Source organism: Diabrotica virgifera, chromosome 8, assembly GCF_917563875.1.
Source record: "Diabrotica virgifera virgifera chromosome 8, PGI_DIABVI_V3a".
NCBI lineage: Eukaryota > Metazoa > Arthropoda > Insecta > Coleoptera > Chrysomelidae > Diabrotica > Diabrotica virgifera.
Window position 1 is genome coordinate 54,333,643 of NC_065450.1, and position 20,639 is coordinate 54,354,281.

Consider the following 20,639-nt stretch of genomic DNA (forward strand, 5'->3'; position numbering starts at 1 on the left):
ACCCCGCGTAAATTTTTTAGCTCGGGTCGGATTTATGAGGACTTTTTAGATTTCATTTATGACGGTATTTTGAACAATCCTGCCAATTTTCAGCTTGATGGTAATTGGATGTAGTTATACATAAAAGAACCAACCCAAAATATATGAAAATGAGCTACGACAGGTTTTATGTATTCCAATTGCAAAAAATGTAGTAGAGCAGTTTGAATTATTAAGTGTTCATTTATGGGTAAAACTAATTTCTTGGTGTAAATCTAAGATAATTTAATGACCATATTATAAAAAATGTTATTTTGTTTTTATGTGGCTTGGTTCCTTTTTGCATAATGTGAATACCTGGATTATAAAATTTAAATATTGGAACCACTCTGATATTTATTCAATATGGATTAAAAATAACACTTTACACTTAGTCCTGTCGCCAGGGGGGGTACAACGGCCTCGTTAATTCAGATGGACTTACTCAAGTTTTTTTTATGTATTTTGACCCGTAGAACACGAATTTTTTGGGTAACAGTTGATCCGGATGTCGATAAGATTGTTATAGACCAAGAACTTGAGGAATCAAATAACAGCGATTTTTGGCAAAACAAAACAATATTTTGTATTTTTTGGGCCATTTTAAGTAAAAAATATTTCTACAAGTTTTTTCGTAGGATGCACAGTTTTCGAGATAAACGCGGTTGAATTTTAAAAAAATCGAAAAATTGCAATTTTTTAACCCGAATAACTTTTGATTAAAAAAAAAATAGCAAGTCTGCTTACCGCATTTGAAAGTTTAAGTCAAATTATATCGGTTTTGATTATTTGCATTGGTAAAAATTTATTTTTTTATTGTTTAACAAAGCTATAAACACGTAGGGTTTCCCGTGCTTTTACATGCGTTTTAACGCATGTAACGTAGAAATAGTCTTGATTGCACTAGTACCTATTCTACCTACTCGTTCGATTTTAAATGAGAAATCATAGAAACATCACTCACGCACTAGTTGTTTGTAGCTTTGTTTAACAATAACACAATAAATTTTTAGCAATGCAAATAATCAAAACCGACATAATTTGACTTGAACTTTCAAAGGCGCTAAGCAGAATTGCTGTTTTACTTTTTAATCAAAAGTTATTCGGGTTTAAAAATTGCAGTTTTTCGATTTTTTGAAAGTTCAACCGCGTTTATCTCGAAAACTGTGCATCCTACTAAAAAACTTGTAGAAATATTTTTTGCTTAAAATGACCCAAAAAATACAAAATATTGTTTTGTTTTGCCAAAAATCGCTGTTATTTGATTCCTCAAGTTCTTGGTCTATAACAATCTTATCGACATCCGGATCAACTGTTACCCAAAAAATTCGTGTTCTACGGGTCAAAATACATAAAAAAAACTTGGGTAAGTCCATCTGAATTAACGAGGCCGTTGTACCCCCCCTGGCGACAGGACTAACTTTGGAAGTCTAAATATTTTATTTATCAAATAAACTGCATATATTATCCGTCAAATTCTAAATCTAAATTAGTGTCGTAACCATCAAGATAATTTTCAACATTAGTATCACTTGTCAGAGTAGTATAGTGGTGCTTAACGTTTTCAGGAATAAGATGTAGGAAAGATGAGATGTCTTCAAGTTTTTTGGGCGATATTAAGTTAGAGATAGCGAAAAGATATTCCTTGTGTTATCTAAACAAGGTCTGCCTTTTGATTTCTTTGAAATGCCTACTAGAACATAGTCTTCCCTGTGTGTTTTTGACATAAATAATTCAAATGATTTGTCTTTATAAATTTTTATTTCTTTCAAATGAAGCCAATTAATTTTCCCTCCAGACGTATCTACTTTGCGGTTGGTAATAAACTTTTCTGGGCCGGCGTAGCCGAGTGGTAGTGTGCTAGACTAGCGTGCCGGTGGTCCGGAGTTCAAATCCTACCGCCGGCAACAACAACTAGACATTTTTAAAATGTTTATAGGCCCCAGGTCGACTCAGCCTGACTAAAATGAGTACCTTGGGTAAAACCAGGGGTAATAATAGGCGGTTGAAGCGTAGCACTGGCCCTGTTACCTTCCTTGTATACCGTAGGCCCTAGATATAGCAGACTACCCTGCAATACTCCCAAAGCCACGTGAGCGGTATAAAACGGGAGACTATTATTATAATAAGCTTTTCTGCATCTTTGGTGTCAAAAAAATTTTCCTTTTGCATTTTCGTAAACTGTAAGGGATTTTTTTTTATGATATTTATGTAATCGCTTAGCAGATTCTCTGCTGTAACTTTACTTCCTTTTCTATGTCTATGTTTACACTTAAATGTAACTGAAAGATAGCGGTTTATGTAAACACAACCGGAACCAACAATAGAATAACTAGGTATGGGATTTGCATAAAGGAACCAACCCGTTTGGTTCCTTTGTGCAGAATTCTGTAACCACGTTTTACTGTATATGTAAGGGTGTTATTCCACATACGGCGTGACTATGCACATAAATAGGTTGGTTCTGTTTTGCATTTTATAGAATACTCATTTTTATAATCGAAAACTTCATTATCTCTAAACTGACAAAATGTGGGTTGGTTCCTTTATGCAGAACTACATCCAATTTTTGTAACCTCGGATGTGTAAGTTGACCGGAGTACAATAATGACACACGTGGCAGAAACACGACCTGACACAAAGAGAACAAAAAGAATGTTAGAAACAGTAGAGATGCAAACCATTGGAAAAATCGATGGTAAGACACTATGGGACAGAACTAGAAGTACAGATATACAACGAAGATACAGAGAACGTCAAGGACTGGGCAAGAAAGAGTAGAGTAGAATGAAACGATCATATAACCAGAATGACAACAAATAGAGTAGTAAGGATGACGAGAGACGGTTCCCCAATAGGAAGACGATCGATCGTGGGAGGACCACGAAAACGATGGAACGACAACTTAATGGAACACATTGAAAAACAGACAAAGTCATCTCTACAAAAAAAGAAGAAGAAAATGGATAAAACACAACGAAAGAAGAAGAAGAAAATTGATAAAACACCACAAAAGTTTGTATAACAGACACAAGTCCTTCTTGAAATCCTGCCGTCTATTTGTGATAGTTGTAGCAAGAAAGGTGAAACTATTGTATATAGTATATATCAGGGGTGGCCAAACTGCGGCTCGCGAGCCACATGCGGCTCTTTGAAGGATTACTTGTGGCTCTCGATTGCACTCGAGTTATTTTTCAATTTTGTAATATGATTGTATATTTTGTACAGTCGGAAAAATGAAAGAATACCCATGAACGAACATAAAAAACACGCTGTATTTTCCTGTCACCGTGTCACAAAGAAAATTGCCCAGCGCAAGTACCTTTAATAATAATTATTACATGTACTTGCGCCGGCCATTTTTTGTATGACACGGTGAGAGGAAAATACAGCGTGTTTTATATGTTCGTTCATGGGTATTCTTTCATTTTTCCTACTGTATGTAGATATGATTTAAAAAAATTATTATCGTTCGATGTGTTTCAAAATGTCTTTTAAATGATTACTGACAACAAACATCAAACACTTTGTAACCAATTCCATTTCCATCCAAGATAAGAATGATATGACACATCGAAAACTGCGCTAACGAACATTACATAAGTGTGGCGCAATGTAAAAGTCAGTAATCAACTGAATCCAGAACGATTTTTGTATAACTCTTGCTACGGATATAATTTGTAATTTGGATTAGGTACACATTTTACATTTTAGTCATTTTACTCGACTTAAAATTTTTTTTTACAATATTAAACTAGAAAAACTTAACGAGTAGGTATATAAAAAAGCCGGAAAGAATATTGACCGAACTCCAAAACAGATTTGAAGACTTAAAATATGTTAAATCGTCTCTTCATTTTTTTCTGAATTCATTTGAAATGAACATAGTTCATAAGGTGAATTTTTTATTATTACTAATATATGACCCAAACAACATGTGAGGAATTAAAATTAATAGAGACGCAAGAAGATCAAGCTCGAAAATAAAACTATAAGTCGACGCCGAATACCGAATTTTGGAAATTTGTACCAGAATCCCAAGTAGGTACCCTAAAAAATGATGCTTGTCGAATTATTTTCAAATTAAGAACAACGTATTTGTGTGCACCATTTTATTCCATTTTATAATTCGTGAAATCCTAACACCTATCAGTATTAACTAACCAGCATCTAAAATAAATTACTTAGAAGCAGTGCCACATATTAATCACGAAATTGTAAAGAATTATCAAAAGAAGGAAAACAAAAAAGTAATTAAGTTTTAATATTTCGTAATTTTATTTCGGTTTTCAGTAAGTAATAGTTCAGTTAAAAAAATTGTAAATACCTTCTTTACATACTTTTTGAATACCTACGTATTTGATTGCGGCTCGCGAAAAACCTAAAAAGTGGCTCGGACTATTAAGGAGCTTGGTATATATTATATACCCTGGTACCTTGGTATATACCCTTGTATATATTATGTAGATTCCTCTTGATCAACGGAAGAGTCCTGTTGAATTTGGGGTCAATACATCCTTATCTACTGAGAATATTTTGGCCAAACAAAATCACTAATGACGAATTGTAGAGACTCAAATGAAGAAAGGATAGAATGTACAATAAAAAAACAGAAATGGAAGTGGATAGGACACACCTTACGACAACCAGCAACAAATATTGCTAGAAAAGCTCTACATTACAATGCTCACGGCAAAAGAAGAAAGGGAAAACCACCTTATACGTGGAAGAGACAATAGAGAAAGAACTTAAAGAAAATAATTTAACATGGAACGCTGCAAAAAAGATAGCAAAAAACAGAAGCGAATGGAGAAAACTAGTAAATAAAATTGGATGAGACTCAACAGATGATGCGTGTGATTAGTAACCTAACCATCATACTTCATGCTACTTGAAACACCGCAAGGTGCCCTTTGCTCCACTTGAAGATATATGATTATGATGATGACATCCTTATCTTCTCAGGTTTCTAGCCCTCTTATACCCACTTCTTAAATGTTTCTCTTAATCCTTAAGCTCCTAGCGTTACATATATGTAACGCAGAAACCGCTAAAATCTTAAGCCTTAAGTTCGGGAAGTGATTCTAATTTTAACTAGATGATGATGCAAGACTTTCAAGGGACACTTCTTGTTTACTTGTTTTCAGCAGTTGGTTCGAGGATTTGATCTAACCTGTTTATTTAGTTGAGTGTTTTATGTGACGTTGATTATTATTTACGGTAAAAATGGATCTCAAGTTTGAGTAAGTATATTTTTAATATTCTTTTGTTATTTATTATATTTTGTTTAAAGTGTTTTCAATTGAGAATCAATTAATGTCTTTTCTTATTGATACAGTGGAACCTGCTTAATTCGAACTTCCATAATTCGAAATCTTCTTTAATTCGAATTTTTATTCTGGTCCCTAGCATTTCCTATATAAGTAATGGTAAAAAGTCGTGAATAATTCGAATTATATTTTGGATAATTCGAAATTTTCTACTATATTTTCTTAATATCTTAGAAACTTTTGTCATTACTGAGAAGCTAAATTCTAAAAAGCAGCTAAAAATTTCGGATCTCTTTGGAAAAAAATAAAGTCGGTCTTTTTTATAGCTTGCAAATGTTTTAATTGGTAATTTTGGCCGAATTTTTTTGGCCCATTTTTTTAGGTTGACAAAACTCGGGCAAGAGTAGGAACAAAAACATCTCCAGCGATAAAAATGATCAACTACTGTTCTTGGCTGATCAACTACTAATATTTATCATTATTTGCAGATGTTTTTGTTGGTAATCCTTGTTTTTGTAGATTTATTTTTTAATTCGAATTTTTGGATAATTCGAATTTTTTAACGGTCCCCTGAGATTCGAATTATCCAAGTTTCACTGTAATATAAATTTTTAGAAATTTTATCCTGGTTTCGTAAAAAATGCCTTTAATTTTTGGCGTTACATATATGTAACGCTAGGAACATATGGGAGCAAAAATCGGAACTTTTGGAATTGTAATGTATTGTTTGTTCCAGAAAAGGGTTTTCTCTTCAAGGAGCGCTAGAGATGATTGATGCCGTTGAAACTTTAGACGTTGATGCTATATATAGGTACTGAAACCCCATAATTGAATGTGCTTACAGACGAGGAGTTTGGTGATGAGGAATATAATGATTTTAACAGGCTGTCCGAGAGAATTCTAAGAGCACCTGTTGAACTTGTTTTACGAAATAGTGAGAGAGATCATCAGCAAAAGCTAAAAAACTAGCGAAAGGAAAGTTGAAGTTGATCTTATGGACTAGAATGTAGCTAGATACCAAGTAGGAATTTGCTCTAAAAAATGATGGTGGTGTCTATTTACATTTATGCTGGACATAACTATGGACATAATGGTCTATTTACCTTGATGCTGGACATAATAAGTCCTGTGAGCCTATGCCACAACTAGAATTCCGAAGGTATCTAGTAACATCGTATCTTACGAAATATGGTACCAAACCAAAAGATGCAGGCAGGCCATCTTCGTGCAAAGCAGTGTAGTCGTAGATACAAGATATGATAATATTGATCATCTCCTGACCTATATTCCTGATAAGAAATGGAGACGTTTTGCAGATGAATGCTGTAGTTCATATGTGCGTACCATGGGCTGCAAGTGCAATGTGGGAGTGTGCATCAAGTGCAACATAGATTTTCATCTACAATAACTTGATTATGATTTTTCATTTATCTAGATTTGTATTTGTTGGTTATTTTGAAATTTATAATCGGAAAATTTTTAAATATGTTTGCTCCTATATCTTCCTAGCGTTACATGTTTATGTAACGGCAATTTTCTAAAAAAATCAAAAATAATTAAGAAAAAAATGTATGTATTTTGTTTTAAAACCTTCTCCTGAATACATCAAAATCATAAAAAAATAAAATTTTCTAAATAAATTAATTCAGGATCGTAAGGGTTAATACATCAGAGGTCAACAAAGTTAGTTCTTCTTTTTGTTAAAATTTTATATTCTGTTCCTTAGTTATACGCATTTTAGCATACTTAGTAAGGTCCTTAGTTATACGCATTTTTTTATGCTAACACTAATTGCAAACTTCGCAAGCTTTTTTACATTCGACAGGAACATTATAAATTTTATCGCATATGTAATACTATTGAAAGATTAATCGCATGTTGCTTTAATGTATGTAGTTGTTATATGTATAGTAAACAGCTGATCGTAAGGTGACATCTTTGACCTTAGTTCGTTTACGCAATTCCGGTTACATATTAGGATATCCAAAAATAACTATTTTTTTATCAATTCCACAAAAAAATTAACATGACAATCTGAGTAATTGTATTTAAAAAAAAACTTGCAAAAAAGTGCGAACATGTGCACAGTCATTTTAAAAATAGTTTTGTAACGCCGAGCTGCATGCCGAATGACACGAAAAAAGAGTTAAGTATGAAATGTGTAGATATAAAATTGATCCTTAAACACTTGGTGCAATCAGATTGCAATTTTTTGCACTCAGTTGACAGGGCTGGATTTACATATGGGCTGAATGGGCTACAGCCCAGGGCGGCAGAATTCAGGGGGCGGCAAAATTTGGTAAAAACGTAAAAAATGGCAGGGGAGGAGGGAAAATGTGGTAGCCCAGGGGCGGCAAATCTTCAAATCCGCGTCTGTCAGTTGATAGATAAATACATCCAGTGGAAATACATTTTTGTGGGTTTTTAAAGAGAATACCCCGCACAAACCTTATGGAAATTAGGTCCCAGTGGATTTAGTTCATACTTTGGGCAAATACTCTTTGAAGCATCCTGATAAAAAGTTCTCATGGGCACAACTCAATCGTATGAAGGATTTTCAAGATATATAGGCACAAACTCGGAAAATTATAAGATTTCCTGGGTATTCCAATTCCCTGAGTTACTGGTTATCTGACAACTTGTAGAAGTTTGGATCCAGGAAAAGTACTAGTAGTCTAGGATTTTTTCCTGGCTATCCAATGGCAACCTTTACTTTGACCTTGACCTTTAACGGACGTCATCTTCTGGAGTTTCGAGGGTTTTCGGCATTAAATTGATATAAACAGATTACTCATGGGTTTTTGGGATCGCTAAGCACGAATATGCCATCAGAATTGACCTACTGAGGACGTGGTGGCCAGGGCCACTGCAAGGGACGTCATCTTCTAGAGTTTCGATGGTTTTCGGCATTTAATTGATGCAAATGAATTACTGGAGGGTTTTTTGAGGTCGCTAAACACGAATATGCCACCTGAACCGACTCACGAAGCACCTGGTTTCCAAGGTCAATGAAAGGGGCTCCTGGAGTCTTTGGTACTACATTAATGCAAACGGATTAGTTATAGGTTTTTGGGGTTGCTGAACACGAATACGTGATCAGACACAGGAGCACCTGGTGACTAAGACAGGTCATCTTCTGGAGTTTTGAAGAAATCAAATGGAGGAATCAAATGGATTACTCTTAGGTTTTTAACTCCAGAAGATAACCTGTCTTAGGCACCAGGTGCTCCTGTGTTTGTGCTGATCACGCATTCGTGTTCAGCAACCCCAAAAACCTATAACTAATTTGTTTGCATTAATGTAGTACCAAACACCCTCGAAACTCCAGGAGCGCCTTTCATTGACCTTGGAAACCAGGTGCTCCGGGAGTCAGTTCTGGTGGCATATTCGTGTTTAGCGACCTCAAAAAACCCTCTATTAATTCATTTGCATCAATTAAATGCCGAAAACCATCGAAACCCTAGAAGATGACTTCCCTTGCAGTGGCCCTGGCCAACACGTCCTCCGGAGGTCAATTCTGATGGCATATTCGTGTTTAGCGATCCCAAAAACCCATGAGTAATGTGTTTATATCAATTTAATGCCGAAAACCCTTGAAACTCTAGAAGATGACGTCCGCTGAAGATCAAAGTCAAAGTAAAAGTCGCCATTGGATAGCCAGGAAAAAATCCTAGACTACTAGTACTTTTCCTTGATCCAAACTTCTACATGTTGCCAGATAACCAGTAACTCAGGGGATTGGAATACCCAGCAAATCTTATAATTTTCCGAGTTTGTGCCTCTATATCTTGAAAATCCTTCATACGATTGAGTTGTGCCCATGAGATCGTTTTATCAGGATGCTTCAAAGAGTATTTTCCCAAAGTATGAACTAAATCCACTGGGACCTAATTTCCATAAGGTTTGTGCGGGGTACTTGTTTGTAAGACACAATACGTAGTAATAGTATAATCAAGCATTGAAGACAAACAATCTCTGGGACGACGAAGACAAATATATGGTAACTAGCAATCAGAAAATTAAGAATTAAACAAAATGTTGAAATGCAGAAGAATCCATAAAAACCACCTTAACTAAATACACGTAGTCCGAAATTAATCTATTGCTAAAAAACGATTCAGCAAATTACTAGGAAATTATATTGGTATATCTTCTTTTTCTTGATGTGTCTATCGGTGACGAATGTTGGCGATAATCATGGCAATCTTGACTTTGTCAGTACGTTCTTCTTATTCTTAGACCTCGCCTTCCAAATAAATTTACCTACTGGATGGTTTGTATTGGTCATATCTGGATTCATTTTGCATCATGAATGTGACCGAAGTGCTGTAGCTTTCTCTCTTCATTCTTCTGATAGGGACCTCTTCATTTGCAATCAACCACATCTTAAACGTTTTCAATCTCTTATCCATATCTTCGTTCAAGATCCACGATTCAAACCATTAAACAGAACAGAGAGGACGTAGCATTGCAGCATTCTTATTTTATACCGAGTGAGAGATTGTGGCTTTTGAAGAAGGCCCTCATCCGTTTAAAGGTGAATCTAGCTTTTCCGATGCGCGCCTTTATCTCGTGGTTATTGATCCATTCTGTACGTTATTATGGTGCCGAGGTAGTTGTAGTGCTTCAGTGCATCGTAGAGTTGCTTCTCTTATCCTTTTCTTGCTAATTATCATGAGTTCTGTTTTCACTCAATATAACTAAAATAAGGGAGGTAAAATTGGGTCACACTCTTACATTTGCATGTAAGTCATTTGGCTGCATAGTCATTGTAGGGAAACTGAAGGAAAAATTTTCTCAAGAAATTATATAATTCGTACGTTACCTGGAACAAGGGGAGCTCAGCCAAGTATGCTAAAAACATCAGGCCCGACTTTGAATTTTTCTGCAGCAGAGTGTTCAATACCAGTTTGGATCTGCGCTGATCACACTCACCACATTAATTACGCTATAAATGGGACTGCTCGAATAATATCTGAGTGTTAAAACCTATTTCAGTTTACCAGTTATTCCCTTCAACATGAACGATCCTCCAACATCAGAAGGAACGTGATTTCTGAGATTGAGAAAAAGAAACAAAAAAGTGACCTACATCACCCCATGTTTGGTCAGAAAAGCCACCTATTAAGAGGAAACAGTAGCGATCAACAGGTAGCGAAAACTCGTTCCAAGATTATGGCTGTAATTTTGAATATTTTTTCGAGATATTTGGCACATGTATTCGTAATATAATAAAGAATGGCGGTACAGAGCCCAATTTGAAAAATATATTAATATGTGGAAATTACTCTGTAATTAAATACAATATTAAAAAAACCAGCCTGTACCGCCATTAAGAAGAACAAAAAAATACACTTTCTTTAAATAAACTTTTTTATCCGATGCCTAGATTTTGTGTCATTTTGGAACTACTAATGAAATAAAAAATTTTAGTAGTTCCAAAATGACACAAAATCTAGGCATCGGATAAAAAAGTTTATTTGAAGAAAGTGTATTTTTTTGTTCTTCTTAATGGCGGTACAGGCTAGTTTTTTTAATATTGTATTTAATTACAGAGTAATTTCCACATATTAATATATTTTTCAAATTGGGCTCTGTACTGCCATTCTTTATTATATTACGAATACGTGTGCCAAATATCTCGAAAAAATATTCAAAATTACAGCCGCAATCTTGGAACGCGTTTTTGCTACCTGTTGATTGCTACTGTATCACCTTAAGACTAATTATTAATCGTAGAAATTTCATAGTAGCATGGCGCCAATTCAAACAACTGCTATGAACGATGACAGTTAAAGCTTTGGTTTCATTTGTGAGAGGCCCAATTTTTTCATTTTTATTTCTCGGCATTCTTGGAACTATGCATGATAGTCGGAAGTAGCATATTTCAAGGATTTCCTTTTTTCAGATTGACATAGTCCAATATACTGTGCAGATATACTGTAGATGGCCGTAGCTCAGCGGCAACATACTGGCTCTTTTAGCCAAAGCACACGAAAAACCTTTGAAACTCGATTGATCTGACAACGTCGCGTAACCAAAGTTCTCGATCGGTCTCACCTTTGCGGTATCATATATTTCTGTCGACCTGTTCTTAACAACGAAAATGTATATTTCACTTACCTGTAAGGGGCTTCCTCGATGTATTTGCCAAGATAAGCCATACCAGCAGCTACAGCGAGACCTTGTCCTAGGGATCCAGTACCAACATCGATGAAGTTCAAACGAGGTGTAGGATGACCTTCGAGGTCACATCCCAATTGTCTCAGCTTCTTTAAGTCAGCAGCGGCTACAACGCCGTTCTCGACCCATGCTCCGTAAAGAGCTGGAGCAGCGTGACCTTTGGAAAGAACGAAACGGTCGCTGGATGGGTCTCTGGGAGCTGAAACTTTGTAGCGCATGGTTCTGAAGAAGAGGACTGAAAGAATGTCGGCAATTGAGGAGGATGTAGTGGGATGGCTGAAATTAAATTGTTTAAAATTAGTCTAACATTCTTCATCCCATAAATTGTTAACAATTTATACAACAAATAAATTAAAAAATTCATTACAATAGCATGGCATATTTATCGATTTATAAGCCTCCTATTAGGCTATTGATTATGTTCGAAAAAAAATGGCTGAAGCTGAAAGGAACTAGAAAGTTAAAGGTGTTTTATTGTTTCACATTTAAGAGTGCATGTTTGAGAAACGGATGAACTAGTCCTTATGCACTACGGTGCATTAGGATGAATTCTATGCACTTTTCGTATGTAGATATACATCTACAGAAAAGTTGTGCAAAATTGAATTTCCTAATATGTCACTTTCAAAAGTCCAAAATAATTTTTTTGGCATAAATATATTAAAAAAAATGAAGCAAAAAAAAACACGAAAGAACGCGATTTTGTTTTTTGCCGCAAACCTTTTTTCCACGGGTAATAGGCATTGATTTAAAGATAAAATAAAATACTTCTATCCTTCCATTTCAAAATGGCTTTTGATAAAGTCTTTTAATGGTTCAAAGTATCCGAGATACGATTTTTCAAAGTTCGCCACCACTCGAAACCATTTTTGGGTAAATTTTCCCTATTTTTTTTCGCAAAAATTGTTCTATAACTTTTCTACGTAGCTTTACAGTGCAGTATGAGTAATTACGTACTCAGTATGAGTAATTCCAGGACAACTGAACTGATTGTACCATGACTGGACGTGGAAAGGGTGGTAAAGGTTTGGGCAAAGGAAAAAGGTGGCGCTAAACGTCACCGTAAAGTATTACGTGACAACATCCAAGGTATTACCAAGCCTGCTATAAGAAGATTAGCTCGTCGCGGAGGAGCAAAACGTATTTCTGGTTTAATCTATGAGGAAACACGAGGTGTGTTGAAAGTATTTTTGGAAAACGTTATTAGAGATGCCGTTACCTATACTGAGCACGCCAAAAGGAAAACAGTAACTGCTATGGATGTTGTATATGCACTTAAACGACAAGGTCGTACTTTGTACGGTTTTGGTGGTTAATTGCTATTAATTTCCATCCTTAAAGTTAAGTTTTAGGTATATGCAGTGGTATATTGGATGAGTTACCAAGGAACGTAGGAAGTAGAAGAAGAACTTAGACGGCGAAAGATTTCCTGGCTGAAAAATCTATGTACGTGGTTCAACACAACAACTACAAATCTTTTCAGAGCAGCAGTCTGCAAAGTACAAATTGTCATGATGGTCGCCAACATCAGAAACAGATAAGCACTACAAGAAGAAGAAACTGCATTAGCAGTTTTCTTTTTGAGGTGGATTAGTGCTCTTTGATTTATTTCTCATAATTCTGATGTAGCTTTGCTGCGTTGTTTATGAGTTCCAATGCTTGTTTCTGCATCTTGTCATGTTGTCTTTAAGATTGATATTGAAATAAATCATTAAATTCGATGTTCTTTTATCACTACTGAGGGTGGTCTCCTCCAATTTATTCTTTTATTGTTTTTATTGGTTCTCACTCTTGATTCTTCTTCATTAACTAGTTTTGTTCCTAAGATTGATCTCATATTTTTTTATTCTAATTTTCTTTCGCGTAAGTGATTACTGCCCCTATTTGTGTGGATTCGTGCCCAATTCGTACGACCTTATTTCTTATATTTCTTACTTTAGAATCTTTAAATTATGTAAGTGATAATCGATCTTATGTGTACATAAGTTCTGTTATTTGTTCTATGATTGTTTGTGATCTTGAAAATCTAAGATTTTATTTGTGATTACTGTAACTTTATCATAGAGCAGCGTAAGACCCTAACTCGTTAAGACTCGTCTTTACTATTGATTACATTTTTTTATTTAAGATTGGTAAAGTATCCTCAGTGTATTGCAGGTGATTGAACTGTTTCTTCGAACTATCATTTAATTACTGTATTATCGTATTATCATCCGTTCCAACTGCTGTTTACTGTTAAATGCTAGAGGTGACCTATTCATTAAATCACTGACATAATAATATGACATTGCCATGAGCTTATCACACTTTTGTAGAATGTATTTTATGTTGGATATTCCCTTGCATGTTATATGTTATTAGGAGCCGTAATGTATTTAATGTTGTATAAAATAAATAGGTATATTAGTGAGATAGCTAAGTACGTTACATAACTTAGTTTGATAAGATAAGTATGCAAAAAATTCAAAACAGAGTAGGTTGTTAGCACATTTATCACAAAATATTTGCAGAATGTAATGATATTGAGCGCCAACTAAGTTGGATATTTTTTTTATAAAAATTAAAAAAACTGTTGACGGTAAAACCATCTCACCATTGCTAGCAGGTGCCGCTAGGGCATCCCTGCCATTTCGTTCGTTGCAATCCGTGACTGCACGCCGGAGTTTGTCCTAGTTAGAACCTTCTAGGTAGAACCTCCTAGGTAGAACCTTCTCTGGTATCCTCTGGTAGCCTCGGAGGTGTTACCAGAGAAGGTTCCCATTGTTTTCAGTCTGGTAGAATTTAGAATAGCATTTTTGGGTGTTGTTTTATGTGCTATTAGATTGAAAACTTAGTTTTTTGATAGCAGTTGCCGCTAGAACATCCCTGTCATTTCGTTCGTTGCAATCCGTGACTGCACGCCGGAGTTTGTCCTAGTTAGAACCTTCTAGGTAGAACCTCCTAGGTAGAACCTTCTCTGGTATCCTCTGGTAGCCTCGGAGGTGTTACCAGAGAAGGTTCCCATTGGTTTCAGTCTTGTAGGATTTAGAACAGCATTTTTGGGTGTTGTTCTATGTGCTATTAGATTGAAAACTTAGTGTTTTGCTAGCAGTTGATGCTAGGGCATCCCTGCTATTTCGTTCGTTACAATCCGTGACTGCACGCCGGGGTTTGTACTAGTTGGGTCAGAGAGAGCAGCATATGTGCCTCCTGATGAGAGACTAGTAAGTTTCGAAACCGGTAGAGGTGCTTGCTGCACTCTCCGATTGATCTGGAATAATGATGCGGCTGTAGTTTCGTGTTGCAACGGAATTGAAAATGGTTATTCATTTTTGATTTACATATTATTAGCTTACTGTCTCCATTCGCTGTGATCCTGTGCCAGATGGACGGCTTCGTGTAGGGTCCCATCAAAGTCTTTACTTGGTCTGTCCATTGTATTGGAGATCTTCCTCTTGGTCTTCCACCGTCTACATTTCCTTCTATTAACACTAGCTCCATGACCCCGTTCTTCTGCCTATGTGGCTGAAGTATTTTTGGTATGGTCGGTTTAGCATAGTCTTTAATAGTATGTCTTTCATATGAAGCTCTTTCACAGTGGACAGCAAGGCCGCACTTGAATCAATTGACGCCCTAGGCAATTCTCTAGTAGACGCCCTTCAAACAGGTACCATTTTGCGTATTTTTGCTTTTGCCGCCCTCTCATAATTTTCCGCCCTAGGCAACTGCCTATATTGCCTAATGGATAAAACGGTCCTGATTGACAGGTGTACCACTCATCAAGTCATTCACCTGTGATCCATCTCATGTTGCACATATTCAGTATTACATCTACGCTAGCTAGATCTCCGCTGGTACCTATGCAATCGATCTCTGGAGTTTTTTTTTATTTCTTAATTGGTTCATAGCCTTCTCTAGTTCTGTTTGTAAAATGGCTGATATTTTTGGATAGGCATTTTATATACATATAATCTCATTATTAGATTATACAATTATTTTATGATACAACTAACGACCGTATATTATCTAACAATAAATACGAATAGCGGTAATAAACATACATTATGATGCTAGATTGGTTACAAAATTAAACCTAATCTTTATTGTAAAAGAATATTGCACATGTTGACAAATAAACCGATAAAGAGAAAATTATATAAACATTGGCAAGACCAATAGATCGGACGCAAATCTTCAAAACTATACGGTCGCCAAAAAGGAACCGAAAGTAGCAGTAGCAAAAGCTAAAACGGAAGCGTATACAAATCTACACGATTTTGAACAAAGATAATATAAAATAGCAAAGATCTGAGCTGTGATAAATGTATATGAAATGAAAGTAATAAAATACTATTTCACGAAAAGGATGTCAAAAAGCGATGGAAAGAGTACTTTGACAGTTTATTAAATGAAGAATTTGACAGAAATCCAGTTGACCTAACGGCTAACGAAGACAGTAACAACAATTGTCACCAAAAAAATAACTAAGTTCGGGAAAGTATTGACATCTTTAGGAGAGACAGGAACAAGTTGATTAATAGGTTTATTTAATAGAATTACGCAAGCACGAAAAATGCCAGACCCATGGCATTGACTAGAGCCATAAAAATACTTACCACACCATAAAAATATGGGAGACATTACATAATTAAACCAAGAAACCGCAATATCCGATAATCACATTGTTTTCAGGCAATTTTTGTTGTAAGGCAGCTTATGAAGATACCAAAGCTCATCTGGTATTCATTAATTAATGCTTGAGAAAGCATATTATGATAGAGTGAGATTCTGTGGTGGACGCTCAATATGGAAGGAGTTCTCGGTGAATATGTCAATATTGTGGGAAACGTGTATGAGGGAGTAACACCTAGTTTTGGGACAGGTGTGGGAAAGACTGATAAGTTTCATGTGAAAGTACAAACTGAAATACTTAAAGGGATTTAGAACAAAAACTGGAAGAGTGGAGATAAGCTCATGACGAAAAAGGATTAAAACTTGTGTATTTTAAATTTTTATTCAAGGATAGAGTTACTACAAATCAAATGATAAGTTTGGATGGTGATATGACTGTGAACATTCATAGTTTTATGTACCCAGAATCGGTATTACAAATATAGGGAAATCGATGAATATTCATGCAGTAGAATTAGAGTGGGATGGATGAATATTCGCCCATCAGTAAAAATGTAAGAAGAAAAAGCAATGGCAATAAGCTATAGGTAATAATACGTAATTATACGTAATTAATACGTAATAATACGGCTAAAGGTTCCAAACCACACCAAAAAAACAACACAAAAAAAGAGAATAAAAACTATCCTTGCAAGCATTCTTTTCTATAACTATTGTGTACTTTCTTTCTATGAATTCATCGAAAGGTAATCACTTTTTGACGCTACGAATTTCGTTTTCCGACTTAAGGAAGGAATCATTAGTCACTACTTAAAATCGGTTCAAAGTTGAGAGTAATGCGAGTAAGGTCACATTTACTGCTTATACAGTGCGCTGGCTGGAATAAGTGTCCCCCCCCCCCCCCCCATATTAACTTATTTATTTTTAGCACATAAGCAAAACGCTCGGACAGGTCGATTTTTAAAATAATCATAGTATATTATAGCATCAGTGTTTCGAACTTTACGCGATACCTCTTCAGGTGACAGGCACAACTTTGATTTTTTTAAATGGGAAAGTACATCATGTGACACCTCATTTAATAGCTTTTGAAATACTGATTACAAAAATGTATAATACTTTAATACTTTTTAAGAGCGTTGGCGCAAAATTTCAATCGAATTATTTTTAAACGCATTAATTTTTTTCGAATCCTGAGAAAACTAATAAGTATTTTTGAAAAATTGAAGAAAGACTTCGGTGTAAAAGGTATATTTATTAAAACCCCAATAAAGGGCTACATTAAAAGACAGAACGTTTTCGCTCTAAAGAGAGCATCATCAGTGTTCTAAGCAAGCTCTACATGCTAAGCCACCAAAAATACATAGGTTAAAACCCTTAAAGGTTAGCATGTAGAGCTTGCTTAGAACACTGATGATGCTCTCTTTAGAGCGAAAACGTTCTTTCTTTTAATGTAGCCCTTTATTGGGGTTTTAATAAATATACATTTTACACAGAAGTCTTTCTTCAATTTTTGTAATTAATGGTATACAGCCAGTTACGGGAAATTTTTTCCTTATGGATTTTATTTTTGAAAAATTTAAGCGCAGAATGAAATATTTCCGTGTTATAGAGGGTCGAAAGTCCCTGAGAACTTCTATAATGATTATTTTAATATGTCACAAGGGTGAAAAAAAGAGAAAATTTAGTCTGATTTTTAATTTCAAATATATCATTCAAAAGAAACTTTTTGTTTATTCTAAGGGACTTTCAGCTCTCCGTAATAATGTAATCTTTCATTCTGCGTTTAAATTTTTCAAAAATAATTATTAGTTTTCTCAGGATTCGAAAAAAAAAATAGGAAAATATGTACGTTTAAAAATAATTCCAACGAAATTTTGCGCCTACGTCCTTAAAAAGGAAAAAAAGTATTATACATTTTTGTAATCAGTATTTCAAAAGCTTTTAAATGAGGTGTCACATGATGTACTTTCCCATTTAAAAAAAATCAAAGTTGTGCCTGTCACCTGAAGACGAATCGCGTAAAGTTCGAAACATGGATGCTATAATATACTATGATTATTTTAAAAATCGACTTGTCTGAGAGTTTTGCTTACGTGCTAAAAATAAATAAGTTAATAAGGGGGGTAACACTTATTCCAGCGCACTGTATAATTTGGCGTAAACAACATATTTGTATAGTAGTTATGTATATATATGGATAGTTATATCTGTAATTAAATTTAACCTTTCAAACCAATTATTTTATTTTTAACCATAGAAAAACAATGTAGAGAGTTTTAAATTTAAAACTTGTTCTAAAAATTGTCATTAATATTGATTACTGCAGTATGTAAGCCGAAGACACAATAAAAATGTGTTTTTTTTTTCAATCAACATAATATAAGAAAATATAAGCAAAATCCGAGGAGACAAGCCCTAGGGGAAAAATGGGCATACCAGTACAAGAAATATATTACATTCACTACTTTTCCTAGATGACAAAGTCATTTTTGTACAAGACAGGGAGGACATGGAATAAGTATATTACAAAGAAATTAAAGGAAGAATATGAGCTATGTGGAATAAAGATAAATATGTGTAATACCGAATGCTTCCATATTGGATCCGAGGCTTAAGATTTGAACTTAAGTTAAGAAGAAGAGACTGATAAGATTTGTAAGACTTTTAAGTATTTAGGGTTAATGATAAGCCGATATGGTACTTGTAAGAAATATTATAGAAATGCAAATTGCACGGGGAAAACAAGCCACTAAAGCAGGCCCGGACTGGCCCGCCGGCCCTCGGGCCGGTGCGCCTTTTGCCTTCGTTAGTATTCATCCATAAAAAATAAACGCCGGAAAAAATTTTTTTGAACCTTTACACAAATATGATGCAGCTACCATTCCCCTAAAAAATGTTTTACTTGTTTCTGATTTCGCCGTTTAGCGCCTAGGGCGCAACAGAAACCTTCATAAAGAAGCCAGTATCAATTTCAGCTGTTTCTATTATAATAAATAGCTTGAATGAAACGAGCGGCGCCCTCGAAGACAATTTTTACGATTCGGGCGCCTTTCGTAGGTATCAGTTTTAGCTGTTTCTATTATAATAAATAGCTTAGATGCGACGCGCAGCGCCCTCGAAGATAATTTTTATCTACGATTCGGGCGCCTTTCATAGGTATCAATTTCCGCTGATTCTATTATAATAAATAGCTGAGATGCGCCTTTCGTAGGTATCAATTTCTGCTGTTTCTGCTGTAAAAATGCTTTTCGAGGGCACTGCGCGTCACATCTAAGCTAATTGATTATCTGATACCTGATATAAACAGTTTTACATCTTTGTAGGTATATAGGTGTAGTTTTTTGCGCTCCATAACTAAATTATACATATAGGATTGTTGTGCCTCAGAATTCTAAATAATGAAGCCAGACAACGAACAAAATACAACTTGTCAACTTACTTGTATTAGGTATCAAATAATCAAATAGCTTAGATGCGATGATCGGCTCCCTAGAAGACCATTTTTGCAATTCAGGCGTCTTTCGTAGGTATCAATATCCGCTATTTCTATAATAATATAAGAATGTTACATCTCACAATATTGGCCTAAACTATATGAGTGCAGTTTTCTGCGCTCCATAATTGCATTATACATATAGGATTATTGCGCCCTCCTACATAATGAAGCAATTGGCTACAACAAAATTCAATTCGTGTCAGGTATCAGATAATCAAATGCTAGAACACATAGCTCGAAAAAGGCTTCCGGGTTTTATGTTAATAGACTAGATGCAACGCGCGGCGCCCTCGAAGACCATTTTTATGATTTGGGCGCATTTAGGTATCAATCTCCGTTGTTGCTGTTTAATGCCACCGTTGCATTGGCATTAAATTAATGTACATGTGCAGTTTTCTGCGCTCGTTCATTCGCTCTTACAAATCTCCTGTTTGCACTCTTATTAACCTCTTGCACTCCCTTCTTACTCTCATACAATTTGTCCTCAGATATCCATGCCGCTCATTTCACCAGTATGGTTGGTTCCTTTCATACATCCCATTTGACTTTACACAAGCCAACTTCGGTGCCGTACTCAGACCCTCGATCAACTTACATCCTCGCATCTCGAACCAATCAAGCCAAAAGTATCCACCTCCTCATTTAAAAATCTCTTTAGATCGATATCTCTATCTTTCTGTTTCTTCCTTTTGCTCGTTATTTCAATAATCACATACTTATGTAAGCTGAGCGATTCTTCTTCCAAAACAGTCTAGCTTATGACCCTGTTTAGAAGTAACGTTGAAATCAGTGAGATGTCCACAAACGATTTACTATTACCCCTCACGAACCTAGGTGCATTACCGTCATTTAGCACAGTAAGCCTCACGGCGTAGATCCATTCTGATAGGTTTTTCTCTCTCCCATCAGAGCTCCTATCTTTAATGATTCTTTGTCGAGAGACCAACTTTACATATGGCTCCTGAAATAGGATCAAGTCATAACCTTCCCTTCGTGAAAGTGCCTCTGCAACGTCGTAAGCTGCCCTCGTCCTTCCCACATTTATTTGAAGGAACTTC

The 20,639-nt window shown here is 35.4% G+C and overlaps 1 protein-coding gene and 1 pseudogene across 1 annotated transcript in view; one reads left to right on the forward strand and one right to left on the reverse strand.

The window, feature by feature from the left end:
• Positions 1-20,639, reverse strand: part of LOC114335466 (transketolase-like protein 2) — a 54,781-nt gene that overhangs the window by 21,555 nt on the left and 12,587 nt on the right. Inside the window, exon 2 of the mRNA XM_050657911.1 lies at positions 11,412-11,747. Coding sequence (XP_050513868.1) covers positions 11,412-11,747 — 336 coding nt within the window. The remainder of the gene's footprint in view (positions 1-11,411; positions 11,748-20,639) is intronic.
• LOC114335468 (histone H4-like) lies at positions 12,469-12,811 on the forward strand (annotated as a pseudogene).